A 25,322-nucleotide genomic window follows, 5' to 3' on the forward strand; every position below is an offset into this window, starting at 1 on the left:
CCCGATACCTCGGGGCCTTGGGTGGGGCACAGCCTGGGGGTCCGGACGGCCCAGGGGTCTGCGGAGGGGCGGCGTCCCGCACAGGGCGGGAAGGGGTGCAAGGGGCCCAGGGATGCCGGGACCCGCCCACTTGGCCTCCGCCGCCCTCGGGGCCCGGCCCGCCGCCACTCACCCCCAGCAGGCACACTTTGAGTTCCCTCAGCGCCATGGTCCGGGGACCAGGGGTGCGGGCCTGCCGCCGCCCTAAGTTGAGGGAGAGGCCCTGCCCAACACCAGCATCCCCCGGCGCCGCTGCCGGTGGCACCACCCAGCCCCGGCTCTGCACGCCGGGCGGCCGTGCCTCCGCCGCCGCCCTTCGGTCCGGCCGACCCGTCGCTTGCCCCGCGGAGGCACCTCAACAGCCCGGACGCTCCCTCGGCCTCCCGGGCGCTACAGCCGCCGCCATCTTGGGACGCCGGCAGGGTCACCTGACCTCCCCGCCCACTTCGGCAGCCACCTTCGCCGCGAGGGCGGGGCGGCCGGCTCGAGGCTCCCAGGCGAATGGGCGGAGCATCAGGGGCGGAGCCTCAGCCTCGCCCCGCCTTCCAGCTCGGCCCGGGCGCCTCTGAGGAGGGGGCGGAACGGGATGGGGCGTAATCGTGGCATCGCCACGCCCCTAGCTCCACCTCCCACCCATCCCCAAGATGGCGGGTAAGCGGGTTCAGGCCGGTGGGCGGAGCACGGCGGAGGGGCGTGACCTTCTGTCTCGCTCCGCCTCCAGCCCCGCCCTCCAGCCCATCCCAAGATGGCGGGTGAGTGGGTCCAGGCTCCGGGGTCTCCGAGCGGCTCCCCTCCCCCTCCCCGGGAGCCTCCCCGTCCCACCCCCGCGAGCCCGGGACTCGCCGCCAGCGCCGCCCTGCGTAACTCCTTGTGTGCCTTTTGATTTTTCAGAGATCCCCCTGTACTTTGTGGACTTGCAGGATGACTTAGACGACTGTAAGTAACAGTTGTGGCGCCCCGTCCCTCTTTGGGTCTGTCTTGGAGGATTGTAGGGTGCACTTAGACGGGGCGGGAACCTCAGGTCGAGCCTTCCTTCCCCCACGAGCCCATTTCCTCAGGTGACACCGCTTCCCCGGCCAGGACTTGGGTCTGTTGGAAACTTTGACTTCCTGTCAGTTTCTCCCTTAGCTGCTCTGGGAGCTGAGAGAAGTCGCCAGGGCGTGTGAGCCTCCTGTACTTGTGGCCCCAGCTCCATCTCTTCTTGGGGCACATTGCTTCCCTCGTTTTTTTTTTTTGTTTTTGCTTTTGTTTGTTTGTTTGTTTGTTTTGGTTTTTCGAGACAGGGTTTGTCTGTGGCTTTTTCTGTAGACCAGGCTGGTCTCGAACTCATAGAGATCCGCCTGCCTCTGCTTTCCTTGTTTTGAGTGGGTCTCTTCCACTTGACCCTTCTAGCCTGTTCTTTTTCTCTGGGATTATTTTTAAGGGACAGTAGCTGAGAGAGATACTACTTCGACATGCGAGTTCGAATGTGTGATTAATGAATGAATGAACCTTTGGCTTTTCTAGGCAACACATTTTTTTCCCCAGTGCCTACCTCTTCCTGGCCAGGTCATTTGATGGGTTTCTGAGCGGTAACAAAGATGAACTAGAAACAGCCACTATTCCCCGGATCTCCCTCACAGGCCCGAGGGGACCAAAGATATATCAGAAAAATAACAAACCCTGGGAGGCTTGCTGGTGTATGAGGCCAGCACAAGTCCCCAAAGTAGTCCCCATAGTCAGCTGGGCCTTCCTGGTTATTGGTTCTTTTCCCTCCCTTCCGGCACGGCCCTAGTGATAAGAGTTGCTGTTGACTGAGAGTTTTGGGTAGACCTTGCGGTGTTGAGCACACTTTATCTCCTATGTCGCTTGACACTTGAAGAGAAGATAGAAGCCAATGGTGAGGAGGCCTAGCTCTTGAGTCGGTGAGCCGCCAGGTGACGTCCAGTGGCACTGTAGCTGTGCTGTGATCCGGGCCAGGTCACCCTGCCACTTAGAGCCTAATTGGTCATTTCATCTGCAGAATGAGAATAAGAACTGCCCACCTCATAAGTCTTTTATGGATTCGAGGCCAACTTGCTCTGCGTGGTGGGTTCTAGGCTGGCCAGGGCTGCAGAGTGAGGGATTTTGTGAAGATTAACCCCCCATAGAAGGTGACATGAGTTCTTGTGCACCATAAACACGCAGTAGATAGTGGCTGTTCCTCTGGGAAGTAAGTGGGATTATCCTGGCTTACAAATAAGACTGGGAGTCAGAGCCTGTGAGATCTAGTGTGGCATAAAATGGTAAAGAAGACACATTTTGTTCCTCCTAACTCCTGGTCTTTTTGTCTCACTGTGTGGATTGACCTGACAGATACTCTTCACCCAGGAGTTGGGGCATGGTTGTCAGTTTGGGTGCTCCTTTATCTGTTGTCTCCTTGGGTGATTTGGGCAGTTTATCTAAATCGGTGGTTCTCAATCTTCCTAATGTCGTGACCCTTTAATATAGTTCCTCATGCTGTGGTGACCCCAACCATAAAGATAATTTGGTTGCTACTTCATTTCTAACTGTAATTTTGCTACTGTTAGGAATTGGAATGTAAATATCTGGCATGCAGGGGATCTGATATGTGACCCCAAATCGACCCACAGGTTGAGAACCACTGACACTTGGTTTAGGTCAGGTTCCTGTGGGCAGAGACTCTGGCCATCCTTTTCATAACCTCATGCCCTGTATGGTGTAGGTGCAAATTCATATCGATACTGATAACAGTAATGTCTGATTTACTTGGTGATCCTTGATTAGGTTTGGCTGATCTCAGAATGAAGGTGTGATGAGTGGGTGCCTTGCTTTAAGCCTTCCAGAGTTTCCAGGCCAGAGCGGCCCAGAAAAGATGGGATTTTCTGGGGCTGGCTTGTTGAAGCCATCCGAATTCTCTTGAGCGCGTGAGGGAGGGAGGTAGTCTTCCATTCTGGTTTTCAGCTGGGGTTGCAGGTGGGCGGTAGGGCCGTTAGGGTCTGCCTAGGGAATTCTAAAGGAATCGGGGTTCGCTTACAGTGCGCAGAGGCTGAAGAGGTCTCACTGTTGATGAGAGCTGTTCATCCAGGGATGGATGATTGAGGAATGCCAGGGCTCTATGGCACTTGGAAACAGACTTAAGAGACTAATCTGGAGCACACAGTATGTGGTCATATTTGGATCCTTGCTTGAACAGAACCAGTATGAAAATAAAAGACATTGAAGTGAGATTGAATATTAGATAACATTAAGAATTATTATTTATTATTTTGGTGGTGATAATGGTATCACGTTTTTCTTCAAAGGAAGAGCCCTAACAGAAATAAGCATTCATGAGTGAAATGACTTGGTGTGTGAAATGAGCTTTCAAACGCTCTAACAAATAGCAAACAAAACGTTGGGAGGAGGGATCCACTGGAAAAATTGCAGAATGCTGGTACTTGTAGAAGCTAGTGTCTGGGGACTATCCTTTCATTTTTTTGCATATTTGAAAATTTCCATAGTAAAAGGTTTTAAAAAATGAGATGGAAGTGTCACAAATGATCAGACCTTTGCAGGAGGAGTTGGAAGGCTGGATTTCAATTCTGAATATGCTGTAAGTTATTTTAGGATGCATTTAGCTTCCAAAGACCCTGGTGAAAAATACATCAGTGTTCAGGAGACCACATTTCTTTTCAGATGTTTAGTTTTCAAGAGGTATCAGTGAAGGAACCTGGGAGAGGGCATGCTTCTATTTATGAGAAAAGCAAGGTGCCAATAAATGATGTCTGGATCTTTGGTGAAAACAGGATTAGCTCAGCTGGTGGAATATAGAACGCTGGAGGGGGTGGTGCCTGTTCAACCTTGAATGAAAGACTTCCAGAGGAAAACACGTCGCATTTCACCTACACACTTTGTTCTGTCTGCGACAGTCTATTTCCAAGAACTGCAGCTACTCTATACCCGCATTGCACCAGTTGCAGACAGTGTGCTAACTTGAACCATAAATGCAGCCATTGAGTTTTTTCTTTGTACAGTGTGACTGTGAATCAAATATTGGCAACTATTATTTACCAAAATCTCCCTGTCAAGTGAAATAATTTGAACAGAATCAAGAGCTAGTTGAGGATTCTAATACTTGTAGAGCAAACCTCAGACAGTAGACCATTCTTAGAAGTTGACCAATATATATTTATTTCCATGAAGGCTCAGATGGTAATAATTTTGAGCTTTTCAGGCCAGAAGGTATGTGACACACCTGTAAGCTCTGAAGTTGCATACTGGACCAACCGTGAACTACAAACACACCCTCACACACACCTTGGAATCAACTATAAACCACACAGACACATACACACATATAGACACACACACCAGCCGTATCCCCACACCCTGTAAATAACACAGATGCAAACACATACATATACACATCCTGAAAGCAATCATACTCCTTCCCCAACATATTCCCGAGAAGTAACTGTAAATCAGAAACATATATAATACACATACGCCCCAAACTATATAATGTAAACCATATGAACACAGATGCACGAGTAAACCACACAAACACATACATAAACCTCACAGCTATATACATATACACATACCATAAACTACACACACCACCAACCATACAAAATATATCCATAAAGTTCACACAAATACATAGTCATACATACACACCATAAATCATATAAACATGCCCGTAAACCACACACATCACCAACCACACACAGACCATAAGCCGCAAATGTGCAGATGTGCATGTATTTGGGCCTGGATGTGTGCTATTGAAGCTTTATTGACGCAAGAGAGAGCTGAACTTGGCTCAGGGCAAGTGGTTTGCTGATCACCCCCATGAAATGAAACTGTCACATTGGAGCAGTGAATTCTGTCATCTGTGGAGGAGCTGGGCCCACCTGTCGAGGTGTCTTTCCTGCTGGGTTTGTGAGCAGAATATTTTTTGAGGACCACTTCTTGGTTGAATAACCTTGAACAAGTTACTCATACTTGATGTTTGGTCTCCTGTGGCTGCTGGGGATGAAGACATCCACTCTTTCCTCTTGGTGGATGCACAGGGCAGGAAGTCCAGAGTGGCTCCCCTCCCAGCCTGGTGCCTTGTCATTCCTGGGTTCTTATGAGGCAAACAGGTAGATGTCAGCACGTCCTGGAGAGTTGTCAGTGTTTGGGTCCGTGCACCTTTCATTAGAAAATACAAGTAAAGTCATATCATAAAGAAACTTTAGTAAAGTTTTAAACAGAATTTTCAACAAAAGCTAATTGAAAAGAAAGCCTTTTGTGGCTGGAGGGTTGGCTTAGCAGTTAAGAGTACTTGTTCTTGCGGATGACCCAGGTTCAATTCCCAGCACCTGGATGGTGGCCCACACCAGTCTGTAATTGTAGCTCTGGGGGGGATCAACGCCCTCTTTTGAACTCTACAGACACCAGGTGTGGGCGTGATGCATGAATGTGCACACAGGCAAAACACTCACATACACATAAAATAATAAGACAAATCTAAAGAAGGATTACTAAAAATAATAAAAGCAGTAGCTTTTCTTTCTGGTGCTGAGGGTGAGGCTACTGACTCACACCCCCACCAACTTACTTACTTTTAAGTTTTGCAACAGGGTCTCCCTAAGTTACCCAAGAAAATGTAAAGGTTGGGTTTCCAGATGGCATGCTTTGTCTTCAGATGGTAACATGGGAGGCTTGGGAAGTCTGTGGAAAGGGTGGGGTGACACTAGGAAATAGGGCTGGAGACTGCTAGAGAAGAATCTACAACCTGACCAGTCATATTCAGGGCTAAGGAGAAGACAGTCGACGGCCCTGAATGCTTTGCTTCAGCTTCTGTTATGGGAGGCTGAGGCAGGAGACTCACTTACTCAAGCAGTGGTACAAAACCACTGTTTAGTTTTTATTTATTTGCTTATTTTGTGTGTGGGTTTGTGCATGTGAGTACGGTGCCCATGGAGGCCAGAGTCATCGGATTCCTTCTAGCTGAGGTTAAAAAGACCAGTGAGCTGCCCATAGTAAAAGCTGGCTATCGAACTCTCTTCTTCTGCAAGAACAGTATATGCTCTGAACTGCTGAGTCTTCTCTCCAGCCCGAAGCTACCGTTTCTTTAGGACTAACGATGTGAAGCTCTGATCTGAATATTTCTAGCATTTTACTTAACTGCAGGGCTGGTAAGATTGCTTGGATAAAGGTATTTGCTGCCAAGCCTGCTGACCTGTTTGGTTCCACACAGTGGAAGGAGAGAACATCTCCTACAACTTTCCTTCTGACCTCCACATGTGCACCACGGTTCATATGCAAGCCCTCATAAACTCACAGTAAATAAAAATGAGTAAGATAAAACTCCTCTAGGGCTGGCAGAAATTTTATTATAGAAACTACATATAAGCCCTGGAAGAGGTAAACACTTTTAACCCAGTGTTGTTGCTGAGTAAGGCTGACAAGGGGTGAAGACAGGTTAAATAAGTTGTCCAAAATAATGTACACAATCTAGTGAGTGATACCAGGGAGCTGGCTGCAGAATTTGTCTCAGACACTAATCTGTGGAGACATCATCCATCCATCCATTCGCTAAAGGCCCCTTAAGTCATGGGTACTACTACAGGCATTATAGATTCAGAACTGTGCAAGTTCAGTAACAGAGCCCAATGTTCAGCAGGTTAATACAAGCCAGTGTCATAGTCTCAGGTTGTGGTAGATGCCTTGAGGACAGACAATCATGAATGTTGTTCCAAGTGCCAGAACAGCCAGGTGCGGTGGTTTGCATGTGTAGTCCCAGCATGTATGAAGCTGAGACAAGAGAATCCCAAGTCCAGTCTACCTGGACTTCTGAGTAAGATTCTCAGGGGCAAGGCAGTAAAAGAGAAGGTGCCAGCACAGTGCTGGAGGACTGCAGGGGTTGATTGTGTCAAATGGCCAGACAATCCTCTGGAGCTTTGTGGAGGGGTTCTTGAGTTGAGATTGGAGTGAAGGTGGAGGTTTTCATGTGAAGAGGCCAAGAAATAGTTCACAAATGGCCCCTCCAAGTCAAGGACCAGCAGAGCATCTCTATGTCTGACACACAGGGAATGATAAACAGAAGAGATCAGAGACGTGGTACAGCAACACCCCACGTGGTCCTTCAGCCCCTTTGCAAGGTGAAGTGTTTGCTTTTTGCTCAGGAACTCCTGGGGAGCTGCTGGAGAGCTTGAACCAGGGCGTGGCTAGAGCTGAGCACGCTTTCAGGAAAGGAGGTGTGAGGAGAGCTGCAAATCAAGAGAAGGGCGGGTCCTTTGTGCTCTCAGGCTGCCAGTAAAGGATTTAGGTGTGACACACACAAGGGGATGAGGTTGATAGCAGTTCCTAATGATCAGGGAAGAGTGACCTCAGAGCTAAAGCTTGTGGGACTCCTGTTTGCTCTTAATTAATACAAATAGGGCTAGATGCCCATTCTCCTTGTTCTGAAACTGTACCACTCTGTGGTAGCATTTGACATGGGCGTGGCCAAGTGGCTCTGTTGCTCATCAGAATGCATTGTGTTGACCTTTTATTGCTGTGGTCTAGTGCAGCAGATGGCACCAGGTAGCTTGGAGAATGCTTTGGGTGCTGGAGTAAAATGAAGGACACCACTTGCTTCAGAGGGGTTAGCTAAGATGAGAACTAGAAACACTTCAGGGTATTTGGCAGTTGGGAGATCCCAGTGAGTGAAAGGTCAGCCCAGCTCAGAGGGAGATAGGAGTGAGTTGGGAAGGCATGGGAAGTTCAGCAGGGCCACCAAGGCCAGTCGCTCAGAGGCCACCCATTGAGCACTTACCAGGCAGTGGCTGAGTGTTGGACATGTCGCAGGACACAAAACCTAGCAGGAGAAAACACACCAACTCAAGAAGCTGGGTGAGAAGGCTTTCCCTTGTGAATGGAAGATTCCAGAACACATTAGTACTCTTTGTATTTACTCTGAAAATGTCATGAAAAGACAAAACCATAAACAACTCCTTCCTCAAAGATTTGAATGCTGTAACATCCCACTCTTGCTTGTATGCCAGGTGGAGAGTGCTTCTCAGGGGTTCTCTTCATAACAGCTCCTTGGCAGAGTTAGACTTGAGCCTACTTAGATATCCACGGAGAGCAGAATAGGTGTAGACTGGTGTAGTCACAGTGGGAAGCTTTGGCTTTAGCAGAAATCTAGAGAGCCCTCCCCACCAATTTCGATAAGTGTCTGGAATGTAAAAGAAGCCAGAATGTAAGGGCTCACGGAGTGATTCGGCTGGCACAGTTGTCCAGGCTATGTGGAGGGAGGAAGGGTGGGGGAGCCAGGCAAAGTTTGGAGCTGCTGGGGAAGGTCTCTGACTTCCTGGAGCACTCACTGGATAGGCATGTTCTCTGTGAAACCCTTCGGGTGTACTTGTATTAGAGCACTGTTCTATCTGTATGCTACTTTATATTTTTTTTAAAAAAGGAATGGTGACAAACACCTTTTAATCCAGCTGGGTGTGGTAAAACCGCTTTTTAACCCAACATCTAGGAGGCAGAGGTTGACATATTGCTATGAGTTTGAGCCAGACAGAAATACATAGTGAGACCTTTTCTCAAAAAACCAAGACATCCAGGCTGATGAGGAGTGTCCAGAGAGTCAGGAGTTGGAAGGGAAAAGAGAAGAAAGCAGGAGGAACTGGGCTAGGCTTGGGCTTGGCCCACTTCTCAACTGCTGTGACAAGGCCTTATGATCAAGGCATCTGACAGACTAACGAATTTATCAAAAGCTTACAGTTTTGGAGACTTAAGAGTCCATGACCATCATGGGGGGGTGGGGAGGACATGGCTGTAGGCAGGCATGGCATTCCAGCAGCAACTGAGAGGTCACATTTTGATCCATAAGCTCGGAACAGACAGAGCGAACTGGGAATGGCTTTGAGTTTTGAAATCTCCAAGCCCATGCCCAGTGACACATCTATTCCAAAAAGGCCATATCTCCCAATCCTTCCCAAACAGTTCTACCATCTGTGGGCTAAGCATTCAAATATATGAGTCTATGGGGCCACCCTTATTTAAAATACCACAGACTTCATGAGCCATAAAGCTCCAGTCTGTCTATGGAAGAGTTTGTTCTTATCTGGGAAAAGTGTGATCCACTATTAGATTGGCCAAAGAGAAACAACTTTATTGGGACAAAGCTGCTTGGTGCTTTTAAATAGTTTTAATAGGAGGAAGATAGAAACCTCCCCAGCACAGAGGCAGAGAGCGTTCTTCTAGGTCCTTCTTATCTGTTTGAATGGGTTTCAAGTCTGACTAGTGAATTCATTGCCTCTTTAAATAATTGTTCAATTTATCAGTACTGTGTCAATGAGGAATCACCGTCTCCAGATCTGCCCTCGGCCAATGGGTCTGCTGACAAGGTGAAATGTGTCACTCTAAAGGGAGGCTTAGGAATTGCTTAGATGCAGCAGTCTCACCAATCAGCTAACCCGAGTAAATGTTTCCTATTGACCGTCAGTGTAAAAGTCACAGTCATAAATCATGATGGGTTTTGGAAGCTGTGATTAAATCCACAAATCAAAGAAGAATCTCCATGTATGCATGGTGTAGAAAGGATGGCTGGCTGCTCATGAATTAAGCTGGTCTTTCCAGTCAGCCCAGAGCATGGTGCCTAACCATCAGTGGCCCTCAGAGATGTTGCCATATGAAGTACTGTGTCGACGGATGGGCTCTTCCAAGGGTTTGTTAGAGGAGGACGCTGGTACAGACACTTTGTTTTGGTGTAACTTGAAATTCAGTTAAGTCAACAGGCTCCTGCTGTGAAGGGTCATTTCTCCAAATGAGTGACCAATCAGAAATGTGCTTTGAGGTTTGGTGGGTCTAGCCTAGCTAGTAGAAGTAGTCACCATTTAAGGTCTTGTATTCATCCTTGGCACCTGTTAAGGAGAAGGAGACCCTCTGAATAGCAGGATGGGGAATGGCTGGCTACTCAAGTCTCCCCAAATCACTCCGGACTCTTAGAAACTGTTCAGGGAGAGACTAGTGAAACCTTTGTATATTTAATTATTGTTTCCCTGAATTCCAAATGATGCCCCCTTTTCTCTTTTTTAAGTACAGATTTTGAGAATAAGGTTAACCACCTTGGCCTCAGTCAAGTAATGTAATATTTTGAGCCAGAAGTAGACATAGAGGACCATGTCCATCATGCTCTCCACCCAGTGTCCCCTAGTGCTATGTCAGAGACAGAATATTGGATCGTGTGGATAATTGGTCTGGCCCTGGGTGTCATATCTCACACAGAGTTATAGTGACAGGATGACATGTTGAATGGAGAGTCGTAAATATCGGGACTGCCCGGAGAACGGATTCTTAATGAAAATGCTTGCTGGGATGGACGTGCTGGAACATTCTGCCTGCAGCCTCAGCTCTGCTCATGTCTGAACCAATAAAGGCATCTCATTGGCTGTGCACTACTGTGGTTAGTTTTCCTCACCTTTCCACTTAAAACCAATTAGACTGTGGCTACTCAGTCAGGGCCTGGTGGCTTCCTATGAGACTTCCTGAGTCCCTGGACCAGAGATGGCAGACTGTCCTGCCTCTGCTGTGCTCTTGCTGTGTATCCTGAATGTTCTTTTCTCTTCCTCTGACTTTTACTTTCTTCCCAATGACAGATTCTCACTTGTTCTTCAGGGCCCAGCTCAGATCCTTTTGCTTCAGGAAGCCGTTTCTGCTTCTCTTTGCCTAATGGGCTTACCTCTTGTTTGTGTGTGGCATTTCCCTTGGTTCTTCCCTTTGGGACTGAATGCTGGTTCCCAGATGATGGCCTTGGTGCCCAGGAGCCTATACATCTGGGGACTGCAGGACTTTGCTGAGTTCTGGGTGACTGTGGATGGAGAGGGTGTTTTCACAATGGCTTTGCTGCTTATCAACAGCTTTCATACTGAGCTTTTGATGCTTTTCTTGCTGTGAATAATCTGATGGGTTTCTTTTCTTTCTGTAGATTAGACCTGTTCTTTGGTCCTGTGAAGCACATTTGTCTAACAGGAGGCTTAAATATTTACTCCTATACAGCCTAAAGTAAGAAGTTGAGAGGCAGTGACTTTCGCATAGGCACTCAGAGACATGTCGGGTCACTGAAATTCCTGGTCCCATTTGCCCTTCATTCCACCTGTTGGATGGTAAAGATGGTGAAGACAGTAGTCATTTTTTTTAGACAACTGTTGAGTGACTAACTTGTTTAGCATTGTGAAGGCTAATTCCCCTTCTCTGAGTTGAAGGTTCTTGATTTTTAAAACTTTTTTTTTTGTAATTGTCTGGCTTTAGGATCAAAGGAAAATAAATCTTGTTCTTTGCAAAATGGGTACATCCTCACTGAAAACATCTTCATTTTGGTTGTGAGAGCTCAGAACCATGTTGACTTAGCTGAATGGTAGAAATGAGATGTTTGTATGAGTTACTGAAGTGGAGATTTGAACTTGGGATTCTTCCCTGTAAGGCAAGTAACAGCCACAGCTGCTCACAGCAGGGACCTTGGGCCCAATTCAGTAGAAACAAGCTTAGGTGTTTGTGTGTGTGTGTGTGTGTGTGTGTGTGGTATGTGCATGCGCACCTACCACCATGCAGTAGACAGAGACTGGATGCTGAGCACGTGGGATTCTGGGAAGAAAAGCATACTTGAAGATCACAATAGCACTTCTAAGCTCTTCTCCAACTGCTTCTTGATGGATCTAATTATTTATCCTTTGTTGCTGAGGTAGTGATGTCCTATGTGAACCTGGCACTGGCAGTTTATCCTAACCTCGATGGCAAATGAACTAAAACATGATCAGTATTGGTTTATTTGCTCTCTTAATTGGACCAGTTGATGTGAAGTTACTAATAGGAATTGTTTTCTCCAGCAGGCCTTGCTTCTCTGCATTGTATTAAGCTTTCATGAATGGAGCCGGTAACTTTTATTCCCCAAATGCAAAACATACAGTGGAAACAATTGAACAAGGAATTATTCATATACTACTTCATATTTCATGCCTGACTCGGTGCTTATGTTCAGCCTGGACTTGTTGGCTCCCAGAAGAGTTGACTGCCCCGATACCATGATGTAGACCTCACCCATAGTCCCTGTCAACAGTTGCCAGACAGCATGCCATCTTAGCAGTGGCCGGAAATGTAAATCCTAGAAAATCCTTTTAAGAGCCTACATTGCTTTCCGTGCTGCTTTCCTCGCCAGGGGACACAGGTTTTTACCATTCCCTCATTCATTCCTCACCTTTTATTGAGTGTCTGTGTGTGCCAGGCATATCAATGAGCTTATCAGAGCTTCTTACTCGGGGCTTGAGGGAGGGGGAGGGGACACAGCTGATGAACAGCAAACATGCTTTTTCCTTCTGAAGGTGAGGAGTTTGTTGGAAAAATAGAAAAGGAGATAGGCAGGAGAATGAAGATGGTGTTTTATTGTTGTTGTTTTTAAAGAAAGTTGTCTGAGAGGACATCAAGGGAAGAGTGTTCTAGGCATGGAACCAAGTCTCTTTGATGGGAGCATGTTGGGGACAGCTCGAACAATGAGTAGAGAGGTGAAGGCTTTGCCACTGGCCAGAGCTTCTTGGGTAGTTATGCTGAGACCTCAGGCTCCTTAGGTGTGGCTCAACAACAGACATCTTGCCGTCCTCTCCTTCCGTCCTGAAAGGGAAGGGATGCTCCTGTCATGTGGGGTGTGAGACACAGAGTGCTGCTGAAGCAGTAGGGCCCACAGCAGAGTGTCCAGATCTCAGAGGTATCAGGGTGGAGACGGCCTGCTTTGTTATTACTGAGCTCATCAGTTGTTGATTGATTGAGTTTGTCTTTGAAGACATAATGAGAAGAAGCAGTAAAATGTCACAGGCAAGGTTATTCTTCTGAGCACCTGGTCAGCACACCTTGGCCATCCACACTGAAGCCATTGCTGGCTTGCTCACCGTGAGAATGGGCAGTCTCAACCTCATTTGCTCCCAGTTTAAACAGATGTGATGCACCATTTGCAAGGAAGCATTGGCCACCGCCTGGAGGATGGTGGTAATTCATCCCTGGGAGGGGCTTCAGATGCTTAGAAGGCCAGGGACTGCTCCCATTTTATTTTACTTTTATAAAAGAAAATGGATTTTTAGTACTCGAAATAAGAGGTGCTATTCTTTTAGGTATGAATGTGATATTATTAGTAAAATTATTTTCTTTGGATTACATCAATTCAGAAATCAGTCGCTTGTGTGCTATTTTTTGTCATTTTACTTTATCAATGTATAATGTGTAGTTTTCTTTATATCAAGTACATTTGAAATCATTTTGAGGAACTTGTATTGGTGGCTATAAGTGAAATTTAACAAGTATATAATATGATGGAGATAAAATAATATCATTAAATCCTAGATAGACACTGTTGCTTGCAAGATTTTTCTTTTCCTTCCTTCCTTCCTTCCTTCCTTCCTTCCTTCCTTCCTTCCTTCTTTCTTTCTTTCTTTCTTTTCTTCTTCCCTCCCTCCCTCCCTCCCTTCCTTTCTTTTATTTTTAGAAGGGTCAGACTCTCTAGCCCTGCTGTCCTGCTGTCCTCACCAGGCTGGCCTTGAACTCACAGAGATTTGCATGCCTCTGCCTCCCAAGTGCTGGGATAAAAGCTGCTACATCCACCTTGTCTACAAGAAATTCCTGACAGTAGCTTACTTTATATTAACAGGAAGACTTGCCATTCTGTGATGGTGATACTCCTTCCCTGAAGGAGGAGGGCCCGCTTGTTTGTCCTGGCTGCCTGGCTTGCTTAGCCATGAAATAACCACACAGAAACTGTATTAATTAAATTATTGCTTGGCCTGTTAGCTCTAGCCTCTTATTGGATAACTCTCACATCATGATTTAACCCATTTCTATTAATCTGTATATTACCACAAGGTCGTGGCTTACTGGGAAAGATTCAGCATTTTGTCTCTGATGGCTCCATGGTGTCTCTCCCTTACTCCACCTTTTTTTCTCCCAGCATTTAGTTCTGTCTTCCCCACCTACCTAAGTTCTGCCCTATCAACTAGGCCAAGGCAGTTTCTTTATTCATTAACCAATGAAAGCAACACAAAAACCCCGCCTACCTAAGTTCTGCCCTATCAACTAGGCCAAGGCAGTTTCTTTATTCATTAACCAGTGAAAGCAACCCACAAACAGAAGGACCTCTTACAGTTCCCCTCTATTCCCAGAACTCAGGAGGATCAGGAGCTCAAGGCTAACCTTGGCTATATAGTGAGTCCAAGGCCAGCCTCAGTTACATGATACCCTGACTCAAAACAAAATAAAACACAGATAACTAGTCTTATGGAACTGTTTGAGACACATTAGCACCTAAAGGGTACTTTCTTTGATTTCGTTAGGGAATTAAGAAGGAAATAACTTCCCCCTCGTGCAGTTTAATAGCGTTTAATGTGTTTTCCCTGTGTTGTGAATGGGGAGCTGCTGTCCCCAGCCGTGTGTGCTCTGAGGCACTGAAGGTCTGCTTTGGCAGCAGGACTGGCGGGCTGCATTGTAGTGAGAGTGCCGAGCCCACTTGTGGCACACCAGCTGCTTCTTTTCCCTGGCTCCATGTGACCCCCAGCAGTGGATTTGGGCTGTAGCCGTGGCCTGATGCTACTGTGTGTAGAACAAGATTATAAGTCCTGTTCTGAACCTAGACAAAACTATAATTTAGATTTGCTGCTATTTCAGGTCATTTTTTTAAGTTTTAAACTTCTGCCTTTCCTTCTTTACATATCTAATATGAGCTATCAAGATTTCATTCCACTATGCCCATTGTTAGTGACTGACACTTGACAAATTAATCCACATTATATTGAACGTTAGCATTTATTTTACTTAGCAGCAGAATGGTAGTTTTGACCTGTTTTCTGTCTCTGTTTGGCAAACAGAAGCACATTATTTAGAGCCTGTGCTTGCTGGATCCCTGCTTTCCCCAGGTGGTGAGGCTGCATGCTGCACCTCAGGTTGGTTTTCTGAAGGCAAGATTCTCGCCTTCTTGGAGGCTGCCCTGCTGTCTGAATGCTGCTAATCAAAGCCTCCGGGGACTGATTTCTATAGAAACGAGCTAAAGTGTTCCAGGCACTATATGATAGAGCAAGTGTTTAAAGGCCTAGCCATGGAGGCAGAGCAGGCCTTGGCAGAACTGCTGCTGCTGTCTGTGTGGGGTGAGGTGTTAAGTCCACCTGAAGAAGCTCCTTGCAGCCCCCGGTGTGATTCGAGTCACCACTGCCCACATCTGTGGGGTGCAGATTCTACAGCACAGGTGCTCATTTTCACTTCAAACCATAACGTGCACTTTAAAGTAATTGAAGGCAATAAAGAGGAAGGTGGTTTGTCTCTATGTTTCCAATAGGCTTTGTTCCCTTTGAAGACAAAGGTTTCTAAATGGTCTCACTCCATCCAGCCTGCTGTTCCTCCCAGCATTTATTGTTGTCTGGTGTTAAAAGTGATGTGTTAGAAGCACAGTTTTACATTTTTCTTTTTAATCTGACAGTGTCTTTATTTCATCTCATTCCTAAAGGCGGTCCCACTGGCCACCGAGCTCTGGATTGACAGCTTTTTCTTTTAGTCTTGGGTGATGCAGCCTTTCTCCCCTGTCCTGTGAGGAGAGGGCAGCCAGTCCTCATTCCATGCTGCTTCCAAAATGTCCATTTTGGTTTTGATGACCAATGGTGATGATGTGTCAGGTAAAATTTTTGTGTTTGCCCTCTTGGGGTTTACTGAGAGCTTAAGGTTCTCAAGGGTCTAATGAAATTTGGAGAATTTTATCATCTTCAGTGAGTTTTAGAATTTCAGATGTTTTCAATTCTAGAATTACTACTTGGTGCTTTTTCAAATGAAAAAATTATTCTCACGTATGTATTTGTGCTTGGACATGTGTTTGCATGTGCGGGTGTGTGTATGCTATGGCATGTGTAAGGGCCAGGGCACCCTCGCCTTCCACTTTGAGACGTGTCTGCTTTGCTCCTGCACTGTGTACTCTAGGCTAACCGGCCTGCACACTTCCGGGGAAGTCTGCTGTCTCTTTCCTGTCTTGCCACAGGAGTGAAGGAATCACAGATAAGCCACCATGTCCAACTACATGGTTTTGTGGTGACGTGGGCCATCAGGCTTGCGGTACTCCTGATTTTACCTGCTGAACCGTCTTCTTCCCAAAGGACACTTCTTTGCTGAGACCCTTTCTTCTTCACGGATCATCTTCATGTTGTGAGTCTAGCGTTTCCTTAGAATCCTTTGTACTCCCTAGCTTTTGGGTCCTCTTACACGCTTTAGAGTTTTGCTCGTGTCTTCCCATCTTCTCTCTATACTGAGGATGCTGTGTATTGTAGAACTTCCGAACCCCAGAGTGTTGTTTTTGTCAGTATTACCGAGCAGACATGTAAATCAGCAGGCTGAGATGTGAGACCGTTTCCTTGTCTTTCTACCCGGTCTCCAACCGTCCTGTGCAGCTTGGGCTTTCCATGGATTCATGACTCAGCCATCAACCCAGGCATTGGAAGAGCTTATTGCCAAGGCTCCTTTCTGGATTTCCCCTGGAAATCCTCCCCTCCCCACACTCCTAATGCTGTGGTTAGCCTTGAACTCTGGCCAGAGAAGCATGAACAGCCCTAGCGGTGATTTAATAACAGTAACAGCAGCTAGTATTTTTCAAGAAAATTGTGGTGTTAGGAACAGCAAACTGAAGGCCCAGGAGTGACAATATTTACAGAGCAGACAGAGAAGGGTTTAGTAAATAAAATAGCTGTGGATTGTGGAGAGAGAGGTCTCCTCTAGAAGATAGGAAAGGGCTCTTTTCTTGTAGGAACAGCAAGTTTCTTGATCTTATCTGGATAGATCAGTGGTTTTCTCACATCTTGTTAGGTAATTAACTACCATTTATCTTTTCCTGAGATTGGCCATTTGAGATGAGGGTCTTCAGGTCATCAAGAGTGAGGCTCAGCCAAAGGAGGGGGTGGATACATTAGCAGGTCTGTTCTGTGATCGTACAAAGCATACTGCAGGGAAATCCACCCCGATAAACAACCAACTACCACAGTCACTCATGAGAGTGCACCCTCGTGTGTGTGTGTGTGTGTGTGTGTGTGTGTGTGTGTGTGTGTGTGTGTGTGTGTGTGTGTGTGTGTGTGTTGGGGGTATGTGCGTGTAGAAACCACATCATTACTGGCCTGATACTGTGGCACTTTGAATTAAGATGTGTTGAAATAAGAGCAGCGGAGCTGCGTCCCCAGCACCCTGCCGCCCGCATGGCTAGCTTAGCTTATGCCCTGAAATAATTACACGGAAACTATATTCTTTTAAACACCGCTTGGCCCATTACATCTAGCCTTTTCTCGGCTAACTCTCACACCTGGACTAGCCCATTTCTAATAGCTCACGAGCTGGCTTACCAGGAATGATCTTAACCTGTTTCTGCCTGGAATGCGAGAACCATGGCGACTCACTGACTCAACTTCTTTCTCCCAGCCTTCTGTTCTGTTTTCTCGACCCACCTAAGGGTTGGCCTATCAAGGGGCCTAGGCAGTTTCTTTATTCCTTAACCAATGAAATCAACAGATTGATATATGACACTCCCACATCAAAGATGCTATCAAAAACCCACTGAACTTTGCAAACTCCACTGTCGCCTGATGAGAGAAACTGCTCAGGACTTGTAAATAGATCTGCACTCCCAGAGCACACCCTCCGGTGCTCTGCAGGAGACAAGACAGGCAGCTATGGCCACCTTTTTGAAGGTTCAGGTCTGTAAAGCATTGATATGAGTCTAAATTTGATTTCTTCAGCTTTGTTGTCACAAACTCTAAACAACCTATGAGATGTTTATGGATCTAGTTGCCAGTGTTTTGGATGTTTTTAAGAGAAGTAGCTTTCCTACAGGCGGTAATGGAGTAGGTGCTGTCTTTGTCATGCAGTACAGTAGGTCCTGCACTTCATGAACTGAGTTGTCCTGCATGTAAGCTTATGACTTCAGTGTTATCTGTCTTGTGTGCAGTGAAATACGTTAAATCTTGGGCATAGAAGAGGTAGGCTCTAATTGCTGCTGCAGGCCAGGCCCCCAGTTGGTGGGGCCCCTATTGTGTATAGGGATTTCTGCCTCTGTCATTTTTATGTCCACATTCATCTGTTTCTGTCACTTAGTCCTTGCTGCAGTAGACATGGGAGTGGGCACTGCTCCACTCCTTCACACAAGGGAAAGGGAAGCTCAAAGCCAAGGTCGCCCCTAATGAGGCTGTCAGAGTCCACATCTCTCTTGTTGATTGGCTATTATTCTTCTAATAGGCCTTTTCCGGAACGATCCTTGCCTGGACGTCACTGTTTGGTTTTTTTTCTTTGCTGTGGGACTCCATAATGCTTGCATTGCTTTGTTATTAATTATGCAGTTGTACTTCCTCAGATTGGCTATTCATCTTTTTTTCCAGCCACTATCTCTTTCCTTTTTCTCTAATCTCTTCTAGAATCCTATTGGACTTACCTCAGGCCTTAGCTTTTCATCTCCGGTGTCCTAATTGTCCTCTGTTGCCATCTTCATTTCTCCACGCAGTGTTGTGGGCAGTTTGTCAGCTCAGTCTTCCAGCTCACTAACTCTCTCTTGAGCTGTGTCTAAACTGCCACTTAAGCTGCTTGCTGAAGTTTTAATTACAGTCCCCATTTTTCATGTCTACAGTTCTTTTCCAATGCCCGTCCCCCCTTGCCTGTTTTTGTTCTCTTCTTTCATCGGGATGCCTATTTCTGAAGATGTTGCTCATTTCTAACAGACTCCTCAGTCACTTTCTCGGGTCTTGTGATGTTTTGGTGCTGGACTGACGATGCTCATTTGCCTTGTGTACCAATTCTTCCTGGCAGTGGTCTGCAGTCTTGTGTGCTTTGAGAGATGTGTTACTTGGTTCTCTTTGGGGGTGGTTTGGTATGTTTCTGCATCTTGAGTTAAAAGTGTTTCTTTGGGATAGTTCTTCCTTTGCTTCTGCTAGAGCGCCTGGGATTTCGATGGATCAGGGCAGCCATCCTCCTAGTGCTCTCTAGGTATATGCTTTTGATCAAGGAACTGACGCCTCCCCCCTGGCCCACAGCTGTTTCCTATTGGTATCTTGGTTTCCTAGTTACTGACCACGTGCTTTATCTCTGTGTTGAACAGATGTTTCCCTATGTCTTGTTCCGTTTCTGACAAAGTATCACTCCCTAACTAGCCTGGAACTCACTACATAGCCTAGTTGGCAATCCTCCTGTCTGAGCCTCTCAAGTGCTAGGATTGCAGGTGTGACCCACTATGCCCCTGGGTGCCCTGCTAGTTTTTAGCTTCCTTCCTGACCTTGGGAGAGCTTCTTCTCCCTCCCATCCCCCTGCGCTTCTGTGAGTACGTTACTGAAATTGCTGTGGTGTAGGTGGGGTGAGGGATTCTATTTTCTTCAGCTCTGTTGTCATGTTGCTGAAAACCTTAGTAACCAGGTTGAACCTCGTGGTCCAAAGCCCTGGGGGATAGAAGAACATGACTGATGTAGAGTAGAGAGATCAGTCCCTGAGATATTCATTCTGTTAGCCTTGGTCATTTCCCATTTGCTAGACTGTGTGGTAAGAACTCACTGGCTTTTCCAGTACCGCTGGGACAAATAGCACTTACTGACCAACAACATGAATGGCTTGGCAGACTGTATCTCTATCACAGTGAATTGAAGGACTCCCTGAAGGCTGCCCATCTCCCTGTGGTTTCCTAGCTATTATCTATTGTGCTTGCTTTGAATCCCAGCTGGGTTTTGAAGGAGAGGGTTGGGTTTACAAAGTCACTTCCCAAACACAGAATCAGAGCACAGGAGTCTCATGTGCTGAGTTTTCAACTGGACTTAGTGGCACACATCTTGATAATTCTAGTCACTGGGAGGAGGCAGGAGGATCTGAAGTTCAAGGCTGGCCTGGGCACCATATGGAATTCAAGTTATGTATTGTAAGACCTTGTGGCCCTGTAAAGCTTGGCTTGGCAGCATCGACAAAACAAAAAAAGGTGTAGTGTTGTTTGCTTTTGTTTTGAAACAAGGTCTCACTATGTTCTCGTCGTTTCTCTTACTTGCCTGGGATTCATGGCGCTCCATCTGCCTCTGTCTCCTAAATGCTAGGATTAAAGGCTCATATTAATTTTTTAAAATTACTTTTAGTGATGATGTACAATTTACATTCAGTGAAACTCACCAATATTTAATTTGTTAAAGTCAGTCTTAATACATAACCATTGGCAGAATAGATCATTTTTAATGCTTGAAAAGTACCTCATGCCTGTTGCCCAGTGAGCTGGAGCTGCCTGCTTCTTCAGCCCCAGGGACCATTTACACAGCCACAGCCCTTTGCCTGGACTCATCCACCCCTTATTTTGGATCAGTTACTGCTGCTTTTTTAGGCCAATCACAACCTTACTTCTTAATACCAATCACCGTCATTAAGGCTTATATTTTGGACCAAACCACAGCCTTGATTTCTATACCAGCCATCACAGTCCCTGTGCTAGACTACAAGGTCAAAATGGCTGCAGATTCATCTGGACTTCATTGGGTGCTGTCTCAGCTGTCCTGGCTGAGACTGCCTTTAGGACCAGGGCAGCCAGCTGCAACCTTTATGTACTTGTCTGCACAGCTCTGAGGTGTTGATGGTGGATGGCATTACTCTCAGCAGCCAGGCAGAGTCCAGCAGCTGCTAGGAAGGGAGACTGCCTCATCCCAACAGCTTTGCCTATTTACAGGAAAATGAGTGTCAGGAGTGCTCACACACACACTTACACAGCTTATCATGAGTGCTGGTAGTGACTACGACAGACTCATCAACGCTCTAGCAGTGCCAGTGCCCAGGGAGAGGTTGTTCTCCTTTATTTGTAACTGAACATACAGGCCTTTGTGTAAACAAACGTGTTTTCATTTCTCTTGGGTAAATACCTGGGAGTAGGGCTTAGAGGGTCACGTGGTAAACGTCTGTTAGCTTTGTGCGGAAACTGCCAGACTGCCTTAGGAGCAGTACCAGTTCGCCTTTCTGTCTCTGATGTATGAGAGGTTCCATCGCTGCAGACTTTTGCTAATGTGTTGATACAGTCAGTTAAAAACGTCTTTCTAATGGGTGTGTAGTGTGGTCTCATTGTGGTTTTAATTGACTTGGGCATAATTACCAAGGATGTGGTCCAACATTTCCTGTACAGAGCTGTCAGGTTTTTTTTAATGTATAACCTTTATGCAAATCTTCCATTGAATACCAGTTTTGCAATTTTTTTTGAGGTCTGTCTGTGACATGGTGTTCCGCTTTCATCTTGTTTCTGGGTTGGGTGGTGGTGATGAGGGGAAAATAAGGGGTTCATTGTTTAGCCCAGGCTATCAGATTTATGGCAGTTCCCCTGCCACAACCTCCTCAGTGCTGAGGTACAGGTATGGGGTACCCCATCTGGCTGCTTCTTTCTTCTGAGAGCGTGCTCTTCATTGTGATGGGGCTGAATTGGTCATTTTGTTGTGGCACATGCTTTTTCTCCTGTGCTCTAGAGTTTTTCGTGTTCTTGCTTCATATTTATCTGGCAGGTTGTAAGTTAATTATATTGACAGCACATGAGGACCAAGGTTCATCTTCTTCACATTGATTTTCTTGTTTTGTTTTGTTTGCTGGAAAGTGTGTTCTTTGCCACTGAGTTACCTTGGAACCTTTGTAAAAACTGACTTCAAGGTTTGCAGACAACTCTTTCTTCTTATCATCCACTAAACATTCACCATGGTTTTCTGTTGGTTTGTTTTTGGGGGGGTGTTGAGACAGGGCTTCTCTGTGTAACAGTCCTGGCTATCCTGAAACTAGCTCTTGTAGACCAGGCTGGCCTCGAACTCACAGAGATTCGCCTACCTCTGACTCCTGAGTACTGGGATTAAGGCGTGCGCCGCCACCACCCAGTGTGCAGTTCTGCCTTTTTTCTTGCCAGCCTATATGCTTCTGTCTTTTTTTCTGGTCTTGGTGCCATGTGGTAATTCTACCAACTCTGTGCATAAGCCCTATATTGTGTCATCAGAAGTTCTGCTTTAGACGTTAGTTATCTTTTGTTCATCTCGTTATTACTGTGTATGAGGTACTTACATGCACGTGACAGTGCGGGTGCGGCTCTGCTATAGTATACATGTGGAGGGCAGAGGATGATTTGGGGAGCCCATCCTCTTCTTCTGTTATGCGTTCCAGGGTTCACATTCAAGTTGTCAGGCTTGCATGGCACCTGCTTTTGCCCTTTGAGCCCTCTCGCAAGCATGCAGTTATCTGTATTTTAGAGAAATTTTGTCGAATGAGAAAAACAACCCCCTGCCTCTGTTTTCCTGTGTTCATTCTTCTCACCGGAATGGCTTCTGAGCTTTGTCAGTGTCATGGCCTCTCTGCAGAAACCCCACCAGTTCTTCCGTGCAGTCTGTTGGCACCGGGCTGGTTTCTGTTGTTTGCTTGCTGCTGGAGACATGCCTCAGCAGCTAAAGGGCAGTCGCTGTGCTTCCACAGGAGCTGTGTCCACTCCCTAGCACCACACCCCACGACTCACAACCGCCTGTCACTTGAGAGCCCACTAGTGGACTTTTAAAAACATCTTAAATTCTTGAGCTATTTCTACTACTTTACATCTTGAAAGCCATGACTCTGGGCAGGGACTTTGTCTCAGTTCTCTAACAGCACCCTTCCATTGCCTTGTTCAATGGGTTTTGGTGAGAAGACGGCCCCTTTTGTGGTTTCTGTATTTTAGTGTCCCCCCCGCCCCCACATCTTCAAGTGCATCCAGATTTTCCCTGTGAATGCAGTTATTATTTGTCAATTTACAAAAAGGAACTTTTATAAAAGGTGCTTTGGTCCCTGATTTTTAGCTGGTGAATGTGGCATGCCTTGCTGTCATCGCATTCCGTAGTGCTGTTCTGCACAGAGCAAGAGTGTTTGCATTTCTAGGGTCTGAAGACTTGCAGTTGTTCCAGTTTCAGTGTGCCTCGTCGCATCTCTACTTGTGCATGCGCTGCATTGCCATGCATCTTTTTATTTCTTGCCATTAGACTTCGTTGCTTTATTTTGGGCAGTTTCCTGTGTTAATTTTTAAATGTTATTACTTTATGTGTATGGATTTATGCCTTTATATGTGTCTTTGTACCATGTGTCTGGTGTTCATGGAGGCAAAAAGACGTGTTGGATCCCTTGAACTGGAGTTACAGACAGTTGTGAGCTGTCAAGAGGGTGCTGGGAACTGAACTCTGGATTTTTGGAAGAGCAGCCAGTATAGCCCGTCTTGGTGTATCTTTTGAGCCATCCATTTTCTTAGTTATCTGACCTGTTAACTTATTTCCATTTGTCTTTTGGTTTGTTTTGTATGTTTTTCTCACTCAGATATGCACTTGGATCTTCCTTGTATTTCTGCCTCTTTTTTTTCCTGGAAAAAAAATGTATATACATTATATATACACATTTTATATATATATGTATATGTATATATATATTAAACATTCATTTAACTGATGATTAAAGAGAATTTTCTATTAATCCCATCGGCTCTGGGCAACTTCTGTGTATTCATTTTTTTTTTCTGGTTATTATCAGCTTGGCTTCTTTTCAGGCTTGCTAATATTCTTTTGCATTTTGAACCTTAAGAATTTTATGTGTTCTAAAGGCCTTTTGAAAAAGCCATATGGAAACCTCCTACTGCAGAAGATTCCTACAATAATTACATATAGGAAAAGAGTTTAAATGGAGTTGCTCTATAATGGGTATGGTAGCTTGAATGAAATTGTTCCCCATAAACTCATGGGGAATGGCACTATTAGGAGGTGTGGCGTTGTTGGAGGAAGTGTGTCACTCTGGGGGTGGGCTTTCAGGTCTCATATATGCTCATTCCATGCCCAGTAAGTTAGTTCACTTCCTATTGCCTGCCTGTGGATCAAGATGTAAGACTGTCAGCTCCTTCTCTAACACCATATCTGTCTATATGCCACCATATCTCGCCAATGATGATAACAGACTAAACCTCTGAAAAGTGTAAGCCACCCCAATTAAATAAATACTTTTCCTTTATAAGAGTTGTCATGGTCATAGTTTCTCTTCAGACCCTAACTAAGACAGAGGTTGGTACCAGGGACTGGGGTATTGCCATGATAGGTCTGACCATGCTTTTGTTTGAAAGAATGTGGACCGTGGGACTATGGATTAGAAAAGCAATTGGATGCTTTAAGGGCTGATTAATAGGGCATCCTAGTAGGAGTGTGGAAGACAGTGGTACTGAGTGTGACTTGATGAGTGTGGGGGCCTGGCTCAAGAGGTTTTAGAGGAGAAGAATATTAATATGTTGCCTGGAATTCTTGTGCAATTTTGGTAAAGAATGTGGCTGCTTTTTGCCCTTGTCCAATGAGTCTGCCTGAGGCTAAACTGGAGATATTTGGATTAATTCAGTTGGCAAAAGAAAACTTCAAATCTTAGTATAGAGTCTGTCATGTGGTTTTTAGTGTTAATTCTAATGAAGATTTATAATGGAAAGAAGCAAGTTGAGAAAGAAAAAATATAAAATGTACAATTGAGGAGAAAAAGAGTACCAAGCTGTGAAATTTCTGTGTTCCAGGAGATAAACTGATTAAGAAATGAAACAAAGAGAATGGTAATCTCAGGGCAAGATCCCATCCAGTTAAGTTTCCAACTTGTGAAAAGGAATTATAGAAATGTTTAGAAGTAGTTGTGGTGGTGCACACCTTCAATCCCAATACTCCAGAAGCAGGGGCTGGCAGATCTCTGAGATGAGGCCAGACTGGTCTACAAAGCAAGTTCCAGAACAGCCAAGCTTAGGCAGTGAGGGAAACCATTACAAACAGAAAGCTGGTAAAGATGTAATTGAAGAGTTCTGCCCAGACCATCGAAGAAACAAGATGTGAGCTGCCCCACTGAGAAAGTCACTTCTGGTCAGGTATTTGGTCACAGCAAGAAGAAAAGTAGTGGCAGATACAGGTGGCAGCAGACGCAGGCGGCGGGGACCTGTTCGGCGCAGACACAAGAGGCGGGGACAGGCGCGCAATACCGAGAGCAGATCGCCCCACTAAAATTAAATCAAAGAAGTAGGCCTTTTGTTGGCGAGGTCCCTGGCAAATGGGGAACCTGGTCCTGTTCCTGAAGACCCTTCTGAGGTGGGAGAAGGATCTTGGCCCGCGGCAGGAGCCAGGAAACAGAGCGAAGGCATTTTGTAAGCGGAGCCCCTGGCCAGCAGGGAAGCCTGATCCAGTTTTAAAAGGCCCATTAGATAGCATCGATAGGAGGAGATGGGCAAGCGCCAAGGCAAAAATTCACCCAATAATCTGAAAAACAATATGAAAACACCAGAACCCAATGATCTT

At 45.9% G+C, this 25,322-nt stretch overlaps 2 protein-coding genes across 7 annotated transcripts in view; one reads left to right on the forward strand and one right to left on the reverse strand.

Annotated features, from left to right (window-relative positions):
* Rab22a (RAB22A, member RAS oncogene family) overlaps positions 1-508 on the reverse strand; it is a 48,233-nt gene extending 47,725 nt beyond the window's left edge. Inside the window, exon 1 of one of the 2 annotated variants that reach the window (XM_026787103.1) lies at positions 173-508. In XM_026787103.1, the coding sequence (XP_026642904.1) occupies positions 173-208 (36 nt within the window). In that variant the 5' untranslated portion in view covers positions 209-508. The remainder of the gene's footprint in view (positions 1-172) is intronic. The other variant, XM_005362798.3, reaches the window with a different exon arrangement.
* A 134-nt stretch (positions 509-642) lies between these two features.
* The window catches only part of LOC101989023 (serine/threonine-protein phosphatase 4 regulatory subunit 1-like), an 89,092-nt gene continuing 64,412 nt past the window's right edge, over positions 643-25,322 (forward strand). For 3 of the 5 annotated variants that reach the window (XM_013352227.2, XM_026787162.1, XM_026787163.1), the window contains exon 1: positions 931-975. Coding sequence is in view for 2 of the 5 variants with exons in the window: in XM_013352228.2 (XP_013207682.1) it covers positions 684-690; positions 931-975 (52 nt within the window). In the remaining 3 variants the exon portion in view is untranslated. Of the gene's footprint in view, positions 691-748; positions 792-930; positions 976-25,322 lie in introns of those variants that run through there. The other 2 variants (XM_013352228.2, XM_013352229.2) reach the window with 2 other exon arrangements.

This window comes from Microtus ochrogaster, linkage group LG8 (genome assembly GCF_000317375.1).
Source record: "Microtus ochrogaster isolate Prairie Vole_2 linkage group LG8, MicOch1.0, whole genome shotgun sequence".
Taxonomy (NCBI): domain Eukaryota; kingdom Metazoa; phylum Chordata; class Mammalia; order Rodentia; family Cricetidae; genus Microtus; species Microtus ochrogaster.